Source organism: Mycteria americana, chromosome 6, assembly GCF_035582795.1.
Source record: "Mycteria americana isolate JAX WOST 10 ecotype Jacksonville Zoo and Gardens chromosome 6, USCA_MyAme_1.0, whole genome shotgun sequence".
NCBI lineage: Eukaryota > Metazoa > Chordata > Aves > Ciconiiformes > Ciconiidae > Mycteria > Mycteria americana.
This window is the reverse complement of record NC_134370.1, coordinates 20,499,934-20,519,264: the sequence shown is the minus strand read 5'-3', so window position 1 is coordinate 20,519,264 and position 19,331 is coordinate 20,499,934. Positions and strand designations below refer to the sequence as shown.

General features: G+C 43.1%; 1 protein-coding gene and 1 long non-coding RNA gene across 4 annotated transcripts in view; one reads left to right on the top strand and one right to left on the bottom strand.

Moving 5' to 3' along the window:
• The window catches only part of LOC142411272 (uncharacterized), a 76,481-nt gene that overhangs the window by 8,252 nt on the left and 48,898 nt on the right, over window positions 1–19,331 (bottom strand). The window contains exons 5-9 of the long non-coding RNA XR_012776145.1: window positions 18,839–18,981; window positions 18,325–18,522; window positions 16,449–16,990; window positions 14,014–14,075; window positions 11,958–12,080 (exon numbers count right to left, since the gene is read on the bottom strand). This is a non-coding gene — a long non-coding RNA (uncharacterized LOC142411272). The remainder of the gene's footprint in view (window positions 1–11,957; window positions 12,081–14,013; window positions 14,076–16,448; window positions 16,991–18,324; window positions 18,523–18,838; window positions 18,982–19,331) is intronic.
• On the top strand, window positions 1,558–16,336 carry FAS (Fas cell surface death receptor). 3 transcript variants are annotated; one of them, XM_075504888.1, is made up of 9 exons: window positions 1,564–1,708; window positions 9,440–9,605; window positions 10,194–10,328; window positions 12,379–12,490; window positions 12,992–13,056; window positions 13,425–13,502; window positions 13,636–13,709; window positions 14,191–14,221; window positions 15,040–16,334. In XM_075504888.1, exons 1-9 carry the CDS (start codon window positions 1,679–1,681, stop codon window positions 15,453–15,455), a joined length of 1,107 nt encoding a protein of 368 aa, XP_075361003.1. In that variant the 5' UTR covers window positions 1,564–1,678; the 3' UTR covers window positions 15,456–16,334. The 3 variants fall into 3 exon arrangements, with proteins under 3 accessions (XP_075361002.1, XP_075361003.1, XP_075361001.1); XM_075504886.1 differs by having other exon boundaries at window positions 1,565–1,708; window positions 13,362–13,502; window positions 15,040–16,335; XM_075504887.1 differs by lacking the exon at window positions 9,440–9,605 and having other exon boundaries at window positions 1,558–1,708; window positions 13,362–13,502; window positions 15,040–16,336.

Genomic DNA, 19,331 nt, shown 5'->3' with positions numbered 1-19,331 from the left:
TGACAAGAATCTGGTGGCTTCTCAAATGTCTCTCAAAGATCCCTACCAAGACAAAAACACTCCACCGCAAAACAGATACATGCAGGCAGTCAGCACACCTCCAGGGGGGCAGGGAAGAGTGTAAACCACATGCGCCTAATAGACGTGAGCTAATTAGCAGAAGATACGAGATAATTAGGGGAAGGAGCACACCGAGGTGCTACCGAATGCGAAGCAATGCCTGCTGAAGGCCCAGTCACATCAGGTTTTGTTTTTAGGACAAACCACAATCCCCCAGGTGATGAATCTGGAAACAACTCTGCTGAGCTTTCCGCTGCAACAGCTGTCCAGATCTGGACAACGTTGCTCGCGGTCCCTAGTCCACCTCTACCCGCAGGCAAATTTCCGTTAAAATTAACAGCCTCGGCACACACTGATTTGGGTTTGTCCAGTAGGAACTACAGACGTGTAACACAGGCACTGCACACGAGAGAGGTGCCTCTCCTTCGTCATACTCTGTACTGCCACTAGGAAGGCAAAAAGTTGATTGTTAAAGGATACTCCAAAGGGAACATCTCTAAAAATGTCTCAGCAGTACATTTCGTTTTATCCGGAAGTGGTTAAAAAGCCTGAAATATTTAAAACAGCAGCTATTTTTTGATGATGCTATGAACCCAGCTTATCTGTATGGCAGCTAAGAGCCATACCGGCAGAAAATCTGAAGGGTTTCTGAAAATCTGAGTCATAAGCCACTGAAAAATGGTGTTTAAAATGAAAATGCCAGCTCAATTGCAACCATAGTCTTCCCAAGGCAACAACATCATGTCAAAACCTGAGAGATCAAAACACATATCGGTAACTGACACCATCTCTAACACTACGAAGGAGGCCAGATTACCATCGTTTCAAAGCACTGAAAGTTTGCAGGAAAAACACAAGGAGTGACTGAAAATAGCTATGAAATAGAAGTCACAGGTTTGAGCAATCCTTTCAACAGGACAGCAAAAGGCAGTATCTTCTGCTGCAGTGAATTTAGCCTATTCTGAATGACTGCTCCACTCCTACCGATTCAGGACTCCCTGCCCCAAGCCTGTCCTTACCAATATTGCACAGTTGGAGTTTCTGCCCTTAGGAGGGAGGCAGTTGCTCTACCCAGAGCACGTGAAGCAAATGTGTTGAAGCAAAAGTTGAAGCACATGAAGCAAATGCCTCATGCCCAGCCCAAAGTCTGTTGGCCTTTTGCTTCGTGACCTCGGGGCCATGCCTGGCACCCACAAGCTGCCAAGCGGGTGCACCCGATCCCATACAGCCCAAACGCTTAAGATCCCCGTGGAGAGCGTGGTGCCCACGACACCTGAAAGGAGCCGGCGCGCCCCTGCCTCCCTTTCACAGAGCGGGGCTCAGCGCAGAGCGCAGGGGCTGCCGGCGGGCAGAGCCCCCGCCCCATGCCCGCGGGGACGCTCGGGGGCGGCAGCCCCTGCTCGGGGCTGGCTCCCGACGCCGCGGGCACTGCGGGCAGGGCAGGGCAGGGGCAGCCCTGCCCGCTCCCGGCCTCTGGCCCCTCCGCGCCCCCCCAGCGCCGTGTTTACCAACATGGGAGGAGCCGGGCGTGGGCAGGGCGCAGGCAGGAGCAGGCTGCCGGCGGCCGTGCCGCTTTCGCTTTGCCGGAGTGCGCGGGACAGCGCTGGGCAGCGGCGGCATGGCCCGGGGACTCCTTCCTCTGCTTCTCGTAAGTGTCTGCCCGAGCGGGTGAGCGGAACGGGCGCCCGGGAGCCGGGCGGGGCGGGCGGCGGAGTCCCGGCGGCGGCGGGGCCAGCCCCAGCCGGGGCCATCCGCAGCCGGGCCGGGCCGCGGGGTGCTGCGGGAGACCGTGCCAGAAGCGCTGCCTGGTTTCTGGTCGCCGCCGGCCGCAGCAAACTTTTTCCGAGCTTTCAGGTAATTCATTTAGGCGGCGTTTTTTTCCCCTTTAAAAAACCCGCCTGCAAGTTCAGGCACTTCGTGATTTTACAGTCACTGCTGAGGGTGCCAGGCGAAGGGAAGCGGGCGTTATGGAAAAGCGGAGGGAAAGAAAAGGGGGATGGATGCAGGCAGCTGTCAGGGACACCGGGTCGTGTGCCGTCGCTGTGGGGGACCCAGGGACAGCTGGCCTTGGCCTCAGCTCGCAGCCACCCGGGCCCGGCTGGAGGCGCTGGCGAGGCAGGTTCAGCATCCAGGCACAGGCAGCACGGTTAGATCGGTGGCTGGGTGTCTGCCCGGGCAAAAACCATGTTAGCGAAAGCTGACTTGCCCTGCACTGCACTTTGCACTGCGTAGCAAAGTGTTCTGGTAAAGCAACGTAAAAGCGAATACCTGTGGCGGAGGAGTTTTGAACCGCTACTGACAGTGACCCAGGAAAAGCTAGAGAAATAGTCCAAATCCGGTGGCATGAAGTGGAGCGTTTACTGGAAGTAGCGGGGCAGGGCCCTCCTTTCTTGCCTTAATCATCCCCTATGCACAGTGTGAGCCCCTGCAGCTTCAGAGCTTAGGTCACATGTCTAACCGTCACCTTCGCAAACCCCCATTTTGAAGGGCTGCTGTCAACGAGGAAGGTAAGGCCGTGTTTCAGTGTCTGCAGCACAGGGATCCCCACTGGCACAGGTGCATTGGGCCAAGGAGCTGTAGTGGCAGCAAGCTCCTGGGCAGGAGCCCCAGGCATGTGCAGGTGCAGATGCACCGGCCCTGCCTGCGCTCCGGCAGAGCTGCCCCGAGGCAGCCCTGCTCCAAGAGCCCGGAGGTAGGATGGTGGGGATCAGGCAAGTGGCAGCAAGCCCTGCTGCGTAGCAGAGCCCTGACCTGCCTGGAAGTGCGGACGCGGTATACACTGCTTCCCCAACCCCAGTTCTCACCTATTTCAGAGAGAACTCACTGGAGTTCACATTCAAAATCTCTTTGCGGTGTGGTTACATTGCTAATTAATGCAGTTTGCTTTGGGGTTTGGCAGGTTAAAATCAGGTGTTAAGGTAAAAACTACTCAAATTCTGATCAGATTTACTATATAACAGGTAGTAAACTATTTAAAGTGATTCAGAGGGTTATATCCATGCCCCTGCACAAAGCACCAGAGCATAGTTAAATACAAAGAAGGATTTTCATCTGCTGACAGAAGCGTGTATTATCTGTTCCTGTACAGGAGCAGCAAACAGCTGGCAGAAATGTCAGTCTAGCTCGGTATCTTGGAACTATTCAGAACATAAATTAAGATTAAAAAAATACTTTCTCTTATCACACTGCTCCCAGAGAATAAATGTCATTTCTATTCTTATTTTCCACTTGTTTCCAAATTTCAGTACCCCTTAGAAAGACTGTAGCACTCCCACATACTTTGTATTTTTAAAAAATTAAGGGGTTTTTTTTATTAGCACGTTGTTCCACTACTTACAAATCAGTAAACCTGGGCAGCGTTTGACATATTAATTTGATTAAACCAGAACATGAAAAGTACTTTGTTGAATGAGACCTCAATTTTGCAAGGAACTCCATGTTGCACTAAAGTAGAAGTAGTTGCAGGGATAGTCATGCAAAATAGCAATGGCCTATATAGTTAGAAAACATCTAACTGTACTCTGTAAAACAAGCCACAAAACCACATACCACTCAGCAACACACTCTAAAGGAACAGGCCATCTTAAGTGAAGTGTTATCTAAATATTTTGTAATTATCTGACATGACTACAGAGCAGGCAGTTTTCTGGAAATTTAGAAGACATACCTTTGAAAACAGGACTCCTACATTACTGCACTGACCCTTCTTTCTCATTTCCCAGACAACTAATGCATGCATTTAAATGTATACGTATAAACAGCCATAAAGTCATGGATGACCCAACACTCAAGTGAAAAGTATAAGGACCCCGATTCTGGAAACATTTGTCTGCTCACGTTTCCACAGTTAACTGCCTTTATCTTTGAGGCAACTCACTGAACAAAGATAAAGTCTCAACAAGAAAACTGTATTGTGTTACAAAAGGAGAAAGGGGAAGAGTTGCTAAATTTTTACGCTGTCCAGCTCCTACTCATCCTTAGCCACATCATCATCAAAGTGAGGTGGGAGCTGTTAGTATTGCTCCAACTCTCCCAAATTGTACAGTAGTTATTAGGTGTTCACTAGGACAGTACTCCCAAAAACAAACAAAAAAACCCCAAACCCCAAATTACTAACCATACGACCAACCCCCAATATATTGCCCTAATTTGCATGCGAGTCAGCTGAGATGTGAAATAGTAATGGATTGAATTTGGACAGTGACTATTTTAAGACACTGGACAGTAACTGAGGCTTCTTACTCTCACAGGCACTGAACACATGCATCTCTCTTGAAATTTAAGAAACTCAGGATGCTTCTAGTTGTGAGGAAATACCAACTCCCATTGCTGGGCTTCAGAAAATGGAACTGGATTATTTTTCTCCTTCTCATAAAAGATTTTAGAACACAAAATGCTATTTTTAGTGGTTATTTTGGTGCTAACTATCACCTTCTGCCTTGGGGGAGGGGGGAAGAGATGAGGGAAAAATGATACTGGAGATATTGGAAGCAGAAATTACTTACTGTAGTAAAAGAATTGGAGTGGAGAATCCTCTTAAGAAGCAGTGTGAAATTACTTACTCTCTGAAAAAGCCATCCTGACAGGGTTAACACAAGGGAGATTAATTACATAGAAAACTGTATTAAAATGGAGCTAACTCTAGGAACCATTTGTCAAAAGTACCAGAAGCAAATCAAAACTCAGAAAGTGAGTTAAAGTTTTTGGCAGCTCCCGCTAGGCAAAAATGCAAGAAAAATCCCCTCCTCCCCCTTTTCTTAACACTTGAAAGCCTCTGATGAGCTTATGCACATTGCCCCATGTAACAAATGTGGAGTGGAAAAAAAAGGCCACCAAGCTCTGAAGGCATCAGCCTTCTCATCCATAGGCATCTACGGATTAGAAATGGGAGAAGTGGTTTGCTAAAAATGTATAATGTAGATACATTTTAAATGTATATACATTTTTATACATTTCGTTTAATTTATATACATTTTAAATGTATTCTAAAGATAACAGGGGAAAGCAGAGAGAATTTTTTTCTCAGGGTTAAAAGTTGTAAAGCTTTAAAAAGTCCTGTATGCAAATAACATGTTCACACACTTCCAAAGCTGAGATTACATCCCCATAAGGTAGGTCTGCTGAAAATGTTCAGTTGAAGGAAGTTGCCCCTTTATGAAGAACACTCTGATACAGGAAGAATCAGAGGCCTGAGCATCCCCAAATTACACTAAAGAAACTAAAGTTCCTGTCACTCTGCCCTGGGAACACAGGTGAAAACAGGTTTTATAAGTCTCCTTAGCAGATGCCTGTTGGTGAAAGCATTTTGGAGGGCTCTGTAGGAGTGAAGGGAGGAAGGAGGTAGAAGGCTCTCTGAAATGCCTGGGCAATGCAAAAGGAGAGAAACCAAAAAAAATGGGGCTCGTGATAATTTTTATGGCTTCTGCTAAGGTTAGAGATCCCCGAGTGATTTTATTCCCATTGACTGCTTAGTTCAATCTAAGTCTTCGGTTTAGATATGACAACTGTTTTTTAGGTTAAGATGAGAAAGGTTAGAAGAGAGCCTCTGTGAGTCATTTTAGGCTGAAAGCGCACAGCCGCTGTTAACATCATAAAAAAGCACCTGACAACTATTTTTTAAGGTTAAGATGAGAAAGGTAGAAGAGACCCTCTGTGAGTCATTTTAGGCTGAAAACGCACAGCCGCTCTTTGAATGTACACATCATAAAAAAGTACCTATCACCCCTGCCTATGTAAAAGCCCCTAAAGTGCTTCCTTTCCGCTATTAGCACTCGCTGCTCAGTGACAACAAGGAAAGCAATAAAGGCATGCACAGGAAGCTAAATGACTATTGACTTTTTTTTTTCCTATAAGACACACCAAATTTTTCATATAGCAAATGGATTGCTTTTAAAAGGGTGCAAATCCAGGAGGAGAAAAAAAGTTTGAAAAAACTAGGGTGTTGCTTTGAAAAATCTCCCCAGTTTTCTCATTATTCCTTGTACAGGAAGGCGGTGTAAGATGTCCCTGCGAGCAGAACCGATGTAGGTGTTTGGTGCTGCTTAAATGTCAGATTCTGAGAAGTGATCCACACTTCTTGTAAGTGTACCAGGAAGTTCATCTCCGTGAGCGACAGGGGAGGGCTTCCATCAAAAAGTGTTATATTTCTGTCCCCCCTCACTGTATCGGCATAGCTGGTTTGTATAAAAGCATAAGCAAGAGGCAGAGAGGTTTGTTCGCGTGAGGGAAGGCTGCGTCTGTGCACGCACTGTCATTGCAGGTGTTCAGTAAACACACAAAAAAATCAGCTAAGTTTTACTGATATTAGTCATTTAGAAACAGGTTTCCTTCTTTCATTATATCCCATTTTCTGCACAACTCGACGTTTTCTTTCTTTGTGTGTGCTCTGTGCTTCACCAGTGCTGTTCAGTTTCTCTGCTGTACTGTTTGTGGGTGCGTTAGGGCTGTGGGAATCTTCACTCTCCCTCTTCTCTTTACTGTTGCCCAGGGTCTTCCCCCCGCCAAAAATGGCTTGACTTCCGTGGTCTAAAAAGGGGAGATTGGGTGCCGAAAGCAAGACGCAGGGTGTCCCTGTGGGTGCAGCGCTTCGCCAGGTGCGGCTGTGAGGACAGGCGAGGAGGAGGGAGCCGGGCCCTGGCAGCGGGGCGAGCGCTGCCGAGCCGGGACAGGTTCCTCAGAGCATCGGCTGCGGCGTTGGAGCGCAGCGGGGAGCGGCGGCAGTGCCGGTGCCACGCTCCTGGCTCGCCCCGCCGAGTCACAGTTCCTGCATCAGCGTGGGGAGATGACGGAGTCACTTCCCCACCGACTTCCTCACGCCACGAGGGGCGTTTGCCTTGGCCCGCCACACGCCCCAGCCACGGCACCTGCCTTCGGGGCTGGAAGCCTTCTGGAGCCATCGGCTTTCCTGGGGCGGCCAAAGATCCATCGTGGTGCCTCAGGGCCGCCCAGCTTCTGGACCCTGCGTGCTGGCCGAGGCCTCACGGCAGGCAGGCCGGTCAGGGTGTCGCGATCCTCCAGCTCTGAGAGCCGGGGCAACGCGTGTCCCCCCGCTGTTGGCCTGTGACCGTCCCCTCCCTCGGCCCAGTCCAACACGTGGCAGACGAGCAACAGAGGAGTGATGGAGGTGCAGGGCTTCACCCTGCTTCAGGGAAAGCCAAACCTGACTACATTTTAGTAATTATTTTTTAATCAGACTTTCTATCTCAGTTTTTAGTAAGACGGTTCTCCCAGGCAAAAGGAAAACAAATCACGCTAATTTGGCACATCCATTTGACAGCTTCTGTTAAGGCCTTACCTTAACTTTAACCTTCTAACATGGTTACGCTGGATTCGGAGAAGAGCACCTTCAAAGCTTTGGCAGCAAAGGAAGAGAGTCAGCGCGGAATGGGGGAAGTGACGGGCTGAGCACCCGTACCCACAGTTTCTCAATTGCTAAAGTGCTTTTTTAGCAGCTGAAGCTTCTCCTCCAGGTGCAAAGGCAGGCCTTCTTAATTTCAGTCTAGTAACTAACGTTATATAAATTTTAAGACAGATGGCTGCTAAGGAAACAAAATGCTTTTCACCTTCCCATCTCTGAATAGACTAGAGGATCAAAAGAAGGGGCTACCTGTAGAAGTCAGCAGACAGTGGTCATATTGGTTACTTCAATTAATTAGCCACAGATAACACTTCCTTCGCTCGAGAGCCCAGTTTGAAATCCAAACCCATTTTTTGGTAAGTTAATATTTAAGATAATTAAAGAGTTTTCTGCATCTGACTAAAGTTACGGTCAGCATCCAAGCAGTTTCACACAAAATCATGAAGACTGAATTAATCAGCCATTAAATATCACCCTCTGGCAGGGAAAAAAAAAAAAAGGTGTAACAATAAGAATAACCAGTCCTCAAATTATTAGAGAAGTCCTTAAATATGTATGTCCCTTGTTGTTAGCATTAACAGATACAGTCAAATTTGTGTTAAGCTGCAATTCAGAAGTGTTCAAAGATAACCAACCATTCAGAATTAACCGCTTTCAAATATGCAAGACAAAGTTAAAAATAAATTATTCTAGTCAAGGTGTTTTGCATGCTGATTTAAAATGTGAGTGAATCTGCAGTCAGCAGGACTTGTAGTCCACACAGTGTGCCATTGGTATGAGGATTTGGCAGCCTCTTTGTATTGCACCTCATTGCCCACTAATCTCCTTTCCGAAAAAGGTACCCTGCCGTCCCTCTTCTTCAGAACTTGTTCCTTCATTTCACACCTGTTCTTTCATTTTGCCAAGGACAATAGCATTGCTCCATTTCTTCCCAGGCATCATTTTTCCTCCTTCCTCAGTATCCCTCACAGTGTATATCTCCAAGTTTTTTGTAAAATATTAAACAGCATTTTTTTAGTTAAAGAGGAGCAAGAACAGTGAATGTAGAGCTCAGCTTAGATGTTAAGACTTCAAACTCTTCAAGACAAGGACTGTCTTAATTTTTTCTGTTACAGCTCCACACAGATAGTCAGTAACACAGAAGTAAAATAAAGTGTGAAAATGTTCAAATCACTCCAAACTATCAGCAGAAACTGGGTTAAGTAAAGGCAAGCTGTCCTGCCTAATAATATTTCTAGGAGGGAATCTAGTTCTCCAGCAAACAAGCATTACATAGCCCCATTATATAGACATCTCATACTTAGTGCATGCAAATTAAATACAGAATTCCACACAAACCATTGCCAAGAGGAAGGCAAAATATAGCAGATCTATCCTCTTCATTTTCCCACCTTACTCCCAAAATAGAATAAAAGATTGGCTTGTCCTCTGGTCCACAGTGCTTTCTTATTATCATGAGAAGAGGCAGGACAGTGATGGCTAGTAAAGTTACTACTGACTAGTAATAGGAAAAAAAATAAAAAAACCAAGCACTATGCAATTTAACTTGACAGTGCATTCAAAGAAATGGATCAGGGTATAAATTAATTTGAAAGGAGAGTGATACTTCTTTCAGGAATGTATAGGCATCATCTACTAAAGAGAAAAATAATTGAATTAGAAAACAAAGTGAGAACAAGATCTTTTTAGAAATCAGGTATTTTGGGCTGAGATTAAAACATTCCATTTTTTTATTCTTCAGACATGCATTAACACTGTTCAGTTTGCAAGCAACAGTAGGGTGGCAAGAAATTAAGATATAATTTGATCAGTACTTGTAGTGGTAGGGTTGATAGCATTAAATCTAATGTGTGTCTTCATTGTCCATTAACTCTTCTGAAGTAATGAACAACTTTAATAAGGGGTGAATATCAATATGTTTAGCAACAGAGTAACGGTACTGATGTAACTCTGCACTAGTAGTAACACACACCTACAGTCCTTGACAGTTTTTTTGTATAACTTGCTGTTCTTCTCTCCTAGGTGGTTGTCTTAATTATTGAAACACAGTGCAAAAATGATACTGAAGCTGTAATACACAGAGCATACAATAAATTAATTACAAGGAGGATCATTGCTAAGAGGGAAATTAAGTGTGACAGGGATGAATACAATTTAGGTGATGAATGTTGCAAGAAATGTGAAAGTGGTGAGTATCGTTATAAGACTGTGTTGAAAAGTCATTAAGAGTGGAAACCACAACATGCACAATTGCTTTCTGCTGGGATAGCTAAGCGGCATGCTGTGGTTTACTGGATGCAATGCTTCGTTCTAGCTGTATCTTCCTCTATTACAGGACATCAGACACTTCAGAAGTATTTCTTGAGCTCAGTGCACCAATAACTTTTCACTACAGATAGTAGTTCTCACATAACATGCTTGTCACAAGAGAGCTAAGAATTACGTACACATTGTTGAAAGAGGTTAAAGTGCAAGGACGGGGTTTTGCCTACAAAACACCATATATTCATGGGTTTTGCCCATGGGCCAATTCACTTTTGCATGTACAGTTTTGTTTGGTGTGTTCTCCTTCAGTCCTAAATTGGAGGAAGAGGGGGGATAATGAGATCGTATCTATACTACATTCCTGAAGAGCATAAAGAATATAGATTCTGTCCATATTTGTAAATCAAAAAGTATTAGGGATTAAAAAGAAAGTCTGACATAGGTCTTAGAGCTGATGGCTTCTGTCCAAAGGTATTGCAAATCTTAATTCTTGTTTTTTCTGTCTCTACAGGTTTTGTTAAAAATACCAGCTGCCCGAAAAATACTGCCGAACACTGTGTTCCATGTGAAAAAGGAAAGGAGTACGTAGAACACGCCAACGATTTGGACAAGTGTTTGAGGTGCGGTTCATGTGACAGCATATTCGGTACGTCTATAGAAATAGGAGCTCTAGCAACGACTCTTTTTTCATACAGAATTTGACTGTAAAGTCTCCACAATCCCTGAATAGTGGGTAGCATGCAGATTAAAATGTTTTAGTGGTAGTATATGAAGGAATTTATGACAAAGTCATAAATTTATTCTCCAGTTCCCTTTCATCAGGCACAAAGTAGGAAGAAGAATAAGCTATGTTGGTCCATTATTTCTCCTTATATCTGCCTTTGCCCGGCTAAAGTAGTCCTTGCAAAGCAGACCGTATGCAAACTGGTTAGAATCAAGGAAGAAAAGCGCTCTGTCTTCTTTGCCCTCTACTTAAAAGAAAAGGAGTGTTGTAAGAAGCAGGGATGGGAGAATTCCCAATGGTTTCTTTCATAGTCTGTCATGTAATTAATACTATTATTTAAAATTGCTGGAGCTGATAGAGTGATGTCTTTTATACATTCAAGATGCTGTGTGGGTTATAGGATCAAATTATGAGACTATGAGGCATGCCCTACTGGGACAGGCTGGTGGTCCACCTAGCCCAGTATTCGGCATTCAGCAGTGGAGGCAAGAGATGCTATTTAGAGAAAACACAAACAAACCTGCTACTTTCTGTGGTCTGTTCCCTGCAAAGTCTACCAGCATCCACAGTTTTGGGAAAGGATGTTAGAAGGCCTATCCCTACCTAGTCATTTTAGTATCCATTTATGAGCCCTTTGTGCATGAACCTGCTGAGGGACACCAGCTTCCAGAAATTCCCTACCTGTTGCATAAATACCCATCATCGATTTTTTTTTTTTTTAATCCATTAAACTGTTCTCCTACCAGTTCCACCAGGTGTCCTGTAGTTCTAGTATACCTGGATTTAGGGAACGATAGTTCTGCATTCATCATATCCAAAACTGAGTTTCGCGAGCAGGGAGACAGCTTTTAGTTTTGATATTGTTGTACTCAGATCACCTGCTGGAATATTAATCTTTAGTGCTTTCCCCTTCCTTTAACACCTCCGTATGCATAGAAAATTTTCCTCTCATTAGCTACTACAATAAGCATTTTTGGATGGGTAATGAAGTTGAGTACAGCAAAACAATTCAGCATTTTGTACAGTGCCACAAAGGAAACTGTAATTAGTTAACAATTAGTTAACAATTAAAATTAGTTAACAATTAGTTAAACTGAAGGTGAGAGAAAGGATAATAGGATGACTAGTCACATTATCCCATGGAAAATAATGTAGTTGAAGAGAAGTCAGTAGAAAACATTAGGCGGGAGGAAAATTACCACTGAAGTTCCATGAAAACCATTCTTAGGATCATTCATGCTTGACATTTTCATGAATGGCTTCAGCACTGGTTTCACAGTAGAGCTTCATCAAATTTTGAAAGATAACATGTTTTCCCATTACAGCAGGGCGCTGAATGTGATGACTTAAAAATTTGCTTCTGTTTCTATATGCCTATGAAAATAGCTTTCATAGTAAGTAGATACTTAAAGTAATTTTTAATGCAGAAATAATTTTTCATAGATTAAGATAGCTTCATCATATACACTGAGGATAGGAGAAAATTAATTAACTTGTTTTGATACTTAAGCAGGGAATATGTTAGCTAAAAGAGAGAGTGGAATTCCTTACCATTGGAGGTCCTCAAGAAGAGACAAACTTGTTGTCTGTCAGGGAGAGTAAAGAACTTGTCTCTGACATCAAGCAGGGAGATGGGTTATGTGATCTTCTGAGTTTCCTTGTGGCTTTACACTTCTGAATAGGAAAAAGCAGCTGACAACATTTGGCAGTGCCACGTGAGTTCTCTTCTAGCAAGTGCTTTATCCTGTGATCAGTTTTTTGAGCTCTTGGCCAGCAGAGGTCTCTTTGCCATCGCCGTATTTCCAGTACTCCAGCAGCAGGGCTCCTTATAAAAGCTATGTTGTTCTTACAATTAAGCCTCACTAGTGGTAGAGCTAAAAGCACATAAGTCTGAGGACAAGAGCTGGTGAGCAGAGGCCTGCTTTTAAGGCCTACTTTTTCAAACTAACAAACTTTAAGAAATTTATTTTAGGTTTGGAGGTTGCAAAGAGCTGTAGCCCAGTACGCAACACGGAATGCACCTGTGCAAAGAACCATTTTTGCAATTCTTCTCTACCATGTAGGCACTGTGATCAATGTACCATGTAAGTTTATGTCTTCATTGTTAAATATGAACTTGTTAATATCATATGTTATCACCCTTTTCTCCAGCCAGTTTCAAGACAGAGGCTAAGGTAATGTATAACCCGAGGGGAAACATATTAGTTTTCATTTGCACTTAGCTTGTTGAGCTGACTTAGCTCAGTCAACTTAACTTGCGTCCATGCAGGCTTTCCAAAGGCACGCAGAAAAACTTGTATATATCCAAGTCTGTATATACTTTTCAAAAAATGTAATGAAGTATCTGAGCTTTCCTGTTGTCTTTGTGTGACCTACCGTTACATCTAGAAAATTATTTCCATGCCTTTTTCCACTCCCATACTTTTCCATACCATTTTCATAGCTATTAAACTCCAAACTGCAACATCTTCATATATGAATATTTAGCGCATAAAAAGTGTTAGAAGATTTTGATTTGCTCTGTTGACAGAGCTCATAAAGAGAGAAACAAATCCCATAACAATTTTTGTTCATGTTTTCTACAGATGTGAAAGTGGCTTAATTGAAAAACAATGTACTTCAACTTCAGACACTGTGTGCAGGATGAAAGGTACCATTTTAAAACCTAGCACGGTCTAGCATCTGCTGTATTTTGAGAGGCTATTGCAATTGTACGGTTCTACACAATGGCCCATAGCGATTCCTGACAGCTAAGGGCATCATATCTACTGGGCCCTGTACTGACCTACGGAGTATGATTGTTCTTTTCCCTTGATCCCTGTGCAGATGTAGGAGCTATTACTCTTTTTTAGGGGCAACTCATGATAGGTAAGACTTTAACAAAGAGATAGCTTCTGCCATTAGGAGACAACAGAAAGGCTTTTATAATCTGACACAATCTTGTTTAAAATTTAGAGCATGTCGCTGTATTGCATTTCTTGACTTCACTTTCATGTAATGTTTCCAAAGTTCCAACAGAACCAGGACTGCCATGGTGGGCCACTGCTTTGTTAATTGTGTCATCACTACTAGCAGCATCTGGAGCAATATTCTTGTGTAAGTGATTCCTTATTCCTGTCATACTCTGAATAAGATATTCAGCTGCTTACTCAGATGCAATTTTATATTCTTGGAGTCCAGCGGAGAGATATACTCTGTCCTGGATTTTAAAAATGCTTTTTTGTTTCAGACAAGAGAAAACAGAAGTGTCTTACTAGCAAGGAGAACCTAGGTGAAGTAGTCCCCAAACCAGAGACTTCTTATGTAAGTATTGTTGCTTAGATCACAAAAAACTCAGCTTCATGCAAGGAACTTTGTTCCATTTAAATTACACTGGGACTCCCCAAGCATGTGCATGCCTCTCTTCTATGACATTAATGAAGTAAATTTCACCATGAGCACTCTTTTGGGAGAAGTAAGAGAAACCCTGTATTATTTCTTCAGGATTTGTTGACATGCTTCCTCAGTTACATGACCAAGATCAAAACTTCATAAATCATCAGGCCTCCACCTGTCCCTATGCATACTTTTAGGCAACAGCAATTGCAAGATCATGCCCCAAGCTTACCCAAGTCAAAAGAGGTCTATCCGATCCGATTCCCTCATAAAACAGGGGACTCATGGAGAACACTAAAAGAAAATCACAGAAGAAGTCATGTGTTATGAAATGTGTTTATACTCTTATACAAGGTTGGTGTTTTACAAAACTTGTTTCTACCCATTTCTCTCTTGCTTCTCTTTTCAGGAGAATGTACCTCTCATACACACAGGTAAAGGTAAGAGACAAGTAATTTCTCAAAATTCAGTAGAAGGAAAATAAAATACAGACATGTAAATCCTACACTAAAAAAAAGGCTATTTTTGTGTAGACTTTGCCACTGCCTAGAGCTGTCATTCTAGCACAACAGTGAACGCTTATGAATGAAATGCCAGTTCATGTTGTGCTTATTAAGGCATTTAGCGGTATCATGAAAGTTCTGCCTCAGGAGGAATTTCTGTTGTGTAGGAAGCAATTACTAATTGACAACAGGTGAATTTGTTCTGCATGTGGTACAGACACTAGGAGGCAGCAAGCTGGGTTTCTAGATCGTGGATAATTATGATAATGGCATAGTCTCACACCCAGCAACAGGATCACAGAAACAGAAACGTATCTTATGTTCAAGGGCAAATCCACAGTGGTAACACAGAATAGGAAAAGAACATAATCTCCAAGGCTGTATCACAACAGAAGACCTGTTCTGTTCCAGGACCTTTCCCAACACTATTTTGAGCAAAACAGGTACATGAGGGATGACCAGACTTTAATGATAGAGAAGGACAGAATAGGTTACAGAGGGAACTGAGATTCTATTTTAAGTGGTAGAAAGCAATATGGATGCAACCCTAAATATTTGAATTACCTAGCACGTGGTAGGAACATGTAAAAGCAGACCCGCTATACATTGTAAAAAATCACATATAAAACACACTGAGTCATGAATACCTGAAACTGAATCTGTTTTGGATAGGAAAAGTATCAACTCTGAGCACAGGTGATAAAAAACAGTAAGATATAAGTGCCAGGAGCATTAATTTCCTTTTATGCTTTTAGATGTTGACCTGAGCAGCCATGTCGCTGGTATCGTGGAGGAGATGACACTCCAAGAAGTCAAGACATTTGTTCGTAATCACAAAGTACCAGAACCCGTCATAGATCAAACTGTTCGGGATTATTTTAGTGATACATCTGAACAGAAGATTAAGCTGTTTCAAGTCTGGTATCAAAGACATGGGATAAAAGGAGCCTACGGAACCCTAATAAGCAGCCTGAGAGAGTTTAAAATGTGCACTGCAGCTGATAAAATTGAGGAAAAACTGAAGGCAGCTCTTTCCAGCTATCAGGAAGAGGGACAGTCTTATAATGATGACACCGAGCAAAGCAAAACCTGCACTCAGGAAGGTAGAAACTCTTACAATGATAGTGCTGAGCTGAGTAAAACCAGTTCTGGTAGTTTGGAAGAGGCATAGCACAGAGTAATTTGAAAATTATTTCTGACTGAATTAGTATTTTTTTAATAATACAAATAAAGCTTTTAAACGCCATTTTTATTGGTAGTTCTGATTGATTCAAGGAAGTTATAATATGAACAAGGAATAATTATGATTTTTGTAGCAATAACTTTCCTTTAAAAAAAGTTTTAGGTTTTTTTTTTTGGTTGTTAAGAACTGGGAGGAGAAGTTTTATGGCTTATTTACTAAAAGGTACAATATGAGAGTCCAGCTATAGGATTCACTACAAGATGAAAGAAGAAGTAGTCATTATTTGAAGAAAAGGTTTAGTCTAAATGTATGGTCCTGCATTACTTAATCGATGTAAAGTTTTGCTTACATTAAAATTGTGGGACATTGCATTTTTCAAAGTGAAAACTCTGGTATTAAGAGTCTATGAAGTGTACCAGGAAGAATACTTGAACAAAAAAAAAATATGTAATACATACCTGATTAATTTTGAATATAGGTATTGCTGTGTAATTAAATTCTACTCTGTTGTAAATGGGATTTCTCCCTTGTATAAAAGCACCTCTCTATGTATATACAGAGTTTTGTATATGTGTGTGTGTATTTATATGTGTGTATATACCTGCAAGTTTTCTATGTAAAAGCTCCCAGTGCTAAGTAATAATTATTATTTCCCTTGTTCCCTGCAATAATTGCAAGCCTTATCTTATGTTAAAACCCTTCAAAGAAACGGGAGCTGATGCAGCACAGCAGAACCATGATTTTTGCAAGGCAAACTGCGGAAGCTATGAAGTCTCCATGAGCAAGTGTGCAACACTAGCTTTTCTAATGCAGGAACTGATACAACGAAAACATTGTCATTAAAAAAAAAATCCACATAGTGCACGACTTCTGTCTTTCCTTCTTATCATGCAACCTATAGATGCCATTTTTAGGTTTTGTTTTACTCAGGTTAGTAAATCACAAAAAGGGAGATCACTCTCCTGAAAAAAAACACCTTACCTTTCTTCCGTCACAGAGCGCAGAGGGCTCAGCTCCTAAATTCAAAGAACCAGTGGTGCTGGCTGCTTTGCAGGGAGGCCTTTCCCGCTCACACAGCCATTTATGCAAAGTCTCACAAAATCTTTCAACAGAAGAGGAGACCTCAGTGGAAAGGTTTGATTTTTCCAGGTCACACAGTAAGCAGGAGGACTTTCTTCTTTGGCTCTAGCCATCAGTTCCCTCGAGAGAATCTCCAGCCAGCATCAACACTCAGCCAAAACATGAGGAAACCTGCCTGGACTTGCTCCCGCCTGCCAGCCAGGGTGTGCTGGTATGTGGAGTAGGGTCCAACTGCTGCCACCTGGCCCCAGGGTTGTGGCAAGGGCAGGGCAGGCTGGCAGTGGGGTGCCAGGGGCTGGCAATCAGCCCCCAGGCAATGCCGTATGCCTGCAGCCGCATGGGGTTGCTCCAAAACGTCACGTTGCAAGAAGGAAGGTGCCTGGGAGGACAGTGCGTGGCCCTTGAAAACAGCTAGAAATCTGTGTATGGCGTGAAGCAGGAGCCTGAAAGGAAAGGCAGGACTTAGATTAGCTTCAAAACCTTTAAGCTTTTCACAGACTTGACCCATCGAAGGTCTGAAGGACACAGGGCATGTTTTGTTGCCAAGCCCAGACCCAGTTTAGGTTGTACAGCTTTTCCCCAGGTCTCAAGAACCACATAGATGCTAAGCGCTCGGAAAAACCTTCCACCCCAGTTTGGAGCTTCTTGCTTCTAACCTGTCTGCATTTTCTAAGTGTCTAACCAATCGGCTTGCCACTACTACTGCCAAAATCCCCACACTGTGCTGCTTTTCAAAGGAAAACCTTCAGGCTGCTGTAGCTGGATGGTTTAATAGCCATGCACCTGACTTGTGCACCTATGGACTGATTAAGGCATAGCATTGTATAAATGACTTGTGTTTGTGCTATCTGTGTACAGATCTGACATACTGCAACAGTGTGTTGCACATCACCATGTTTTGGCCAGGCTCTACATACACAGGAGAATAAAATGTCTGCCTTTCAGAAAAGGAGCACAGCAGTGGTGTAGGCTCTGCCATCTTGCACAGGTTGCAGTTATGTAGAAGCACAGCCAAGAAAGGAAGGAAGGAAGGAAAGCTCCATGCTCTCACAAGCCCTGGTAGACAGGCTGCTCCCTGTACTGTGTCCTACCCAGGAAGGCATAAATGTAGCTTAAAGGTATGTTGGCAGGTGCTTAACTTGAACTTGGGCTTTTCTTGGCTTCTGGCTTTATCCCTCAGAGTAAGGCATCTGGCCACCAGAAACTCGGGTTGTCCACCTCTCAGGGCTTCAGTGGGTCAGTTAGTATAACTGATCTGAACTAGGCAGATCTTAAAATGGAGGCACCAAACCTCATAAATTTCTGGCAGTGAAAATAGAATGAGAAATTTTTCTTTCATCACATCGGAGTTCCCCAACCTCAGTATAACAAGGATGGTTAAAAAAAAAGTCCCTGAGCAATGAGTCATATTCTTCTTAGGAGACATCTGCAAGGCTGAGCCCAGAGTGCCATTAACTCTAGTGGTTAGCATACATAATATTTTTTTTTCTTAACTGGAACACTGTGCATCAAATATGAGGATTGATTATATTGTACAGTTGGTTTTCCAAATAAGTGCATATGTGTCTACACTGCAGTCAGCAGTGGAACGCAGAGCTACCTGATCAAGCTTAAAGTACCTGGACCCGGGACCGAAAGTAATTTAGTTCTGCCAGCCCAGGGTAACACACCCAGCTTTCCATTGCCTCCTGCTTCTGGCCTCATTTTCAAACTAGGGCTGCACAGGAAAATCATACCAAGCAGGTTATATTAGCACTGTTTCACCTTTCGCTCTCACCTTTTATTCTCAGAAGGAAAGTCCATGCAGAGTCTCGTGCTGCTAAGCAAGATAACTGCCACTGCCTTAGCTGCTCGCTGAATATAGTTCTGGCATCTCTACTCTATGCTCTGCACTTTGCATACTTGCCATGACCAGCCTCATTCTCCCAAACGATAAGGCTGTGTCATGAGCAGTGTAAAATAACTCTTTCCTCAGCTTTAGGTAGGGAAAAAAAATTAAAAAGAAAAAATGAAAGCAACAGAAATTACTTTGAAAACCGAAACTCTCCTGTTTTATGGAAACCCAGCATCAGAAAAGCAAGTGGAAACCGAAACAGAAACCTCCCAGGAAATGACTTGGCACATTTTGAAAAGCAGATTATGAAGGGGAAGCTCCGTCTTCAGGAAACCAAAACTTTGCAAAACACTTCCATTTGTTATTTAAATAGTAAAATCAGAACAACTGTTATTTAAAAATAACAACAATAGAAGAACAGGAACATAGAAATGAAAGGCCAGAAGGATGATCTTACTTCAGTCCCCTGCAAATCGGAAGTGACCACACGAACGAGGGGTCTGTTCAGAAATTCCACGGGCTGTTGTGCTGCACACACCCACCCCATCCATGCTGCAAACTGGAGAATAGTTCCTGCTGCCCTGAAAGCAAACCAAACACCTGCGAGAAGACAGAAACAAGATCACTGTTACAGTGTGGCACCAGAAGAAAGCAGGAGAGGTTCAAGACAGCTCCAGTATACAGGATTGCTGCAATGTGAAATAAATTAATTTTAAAGTTATCCTGCAGGCTGCCAGTTCTTGAAAAGACAAGGCTGAGAAATGAAGTGCTGAGTACAAAGACTCTGAAATATTTCTGCACAGATAGCATGACAAGCATATTAAAGTGTGAGAGAGACGTAGGCTTATTTCCTGTATGGAGGAGAGGAAAGGAAAACAATACAAACAAATTCATGAGAAGAATAAAACAGTATTGGGAAAAGCCTTGGAGTTAGACAGTTTTCTTGTTTT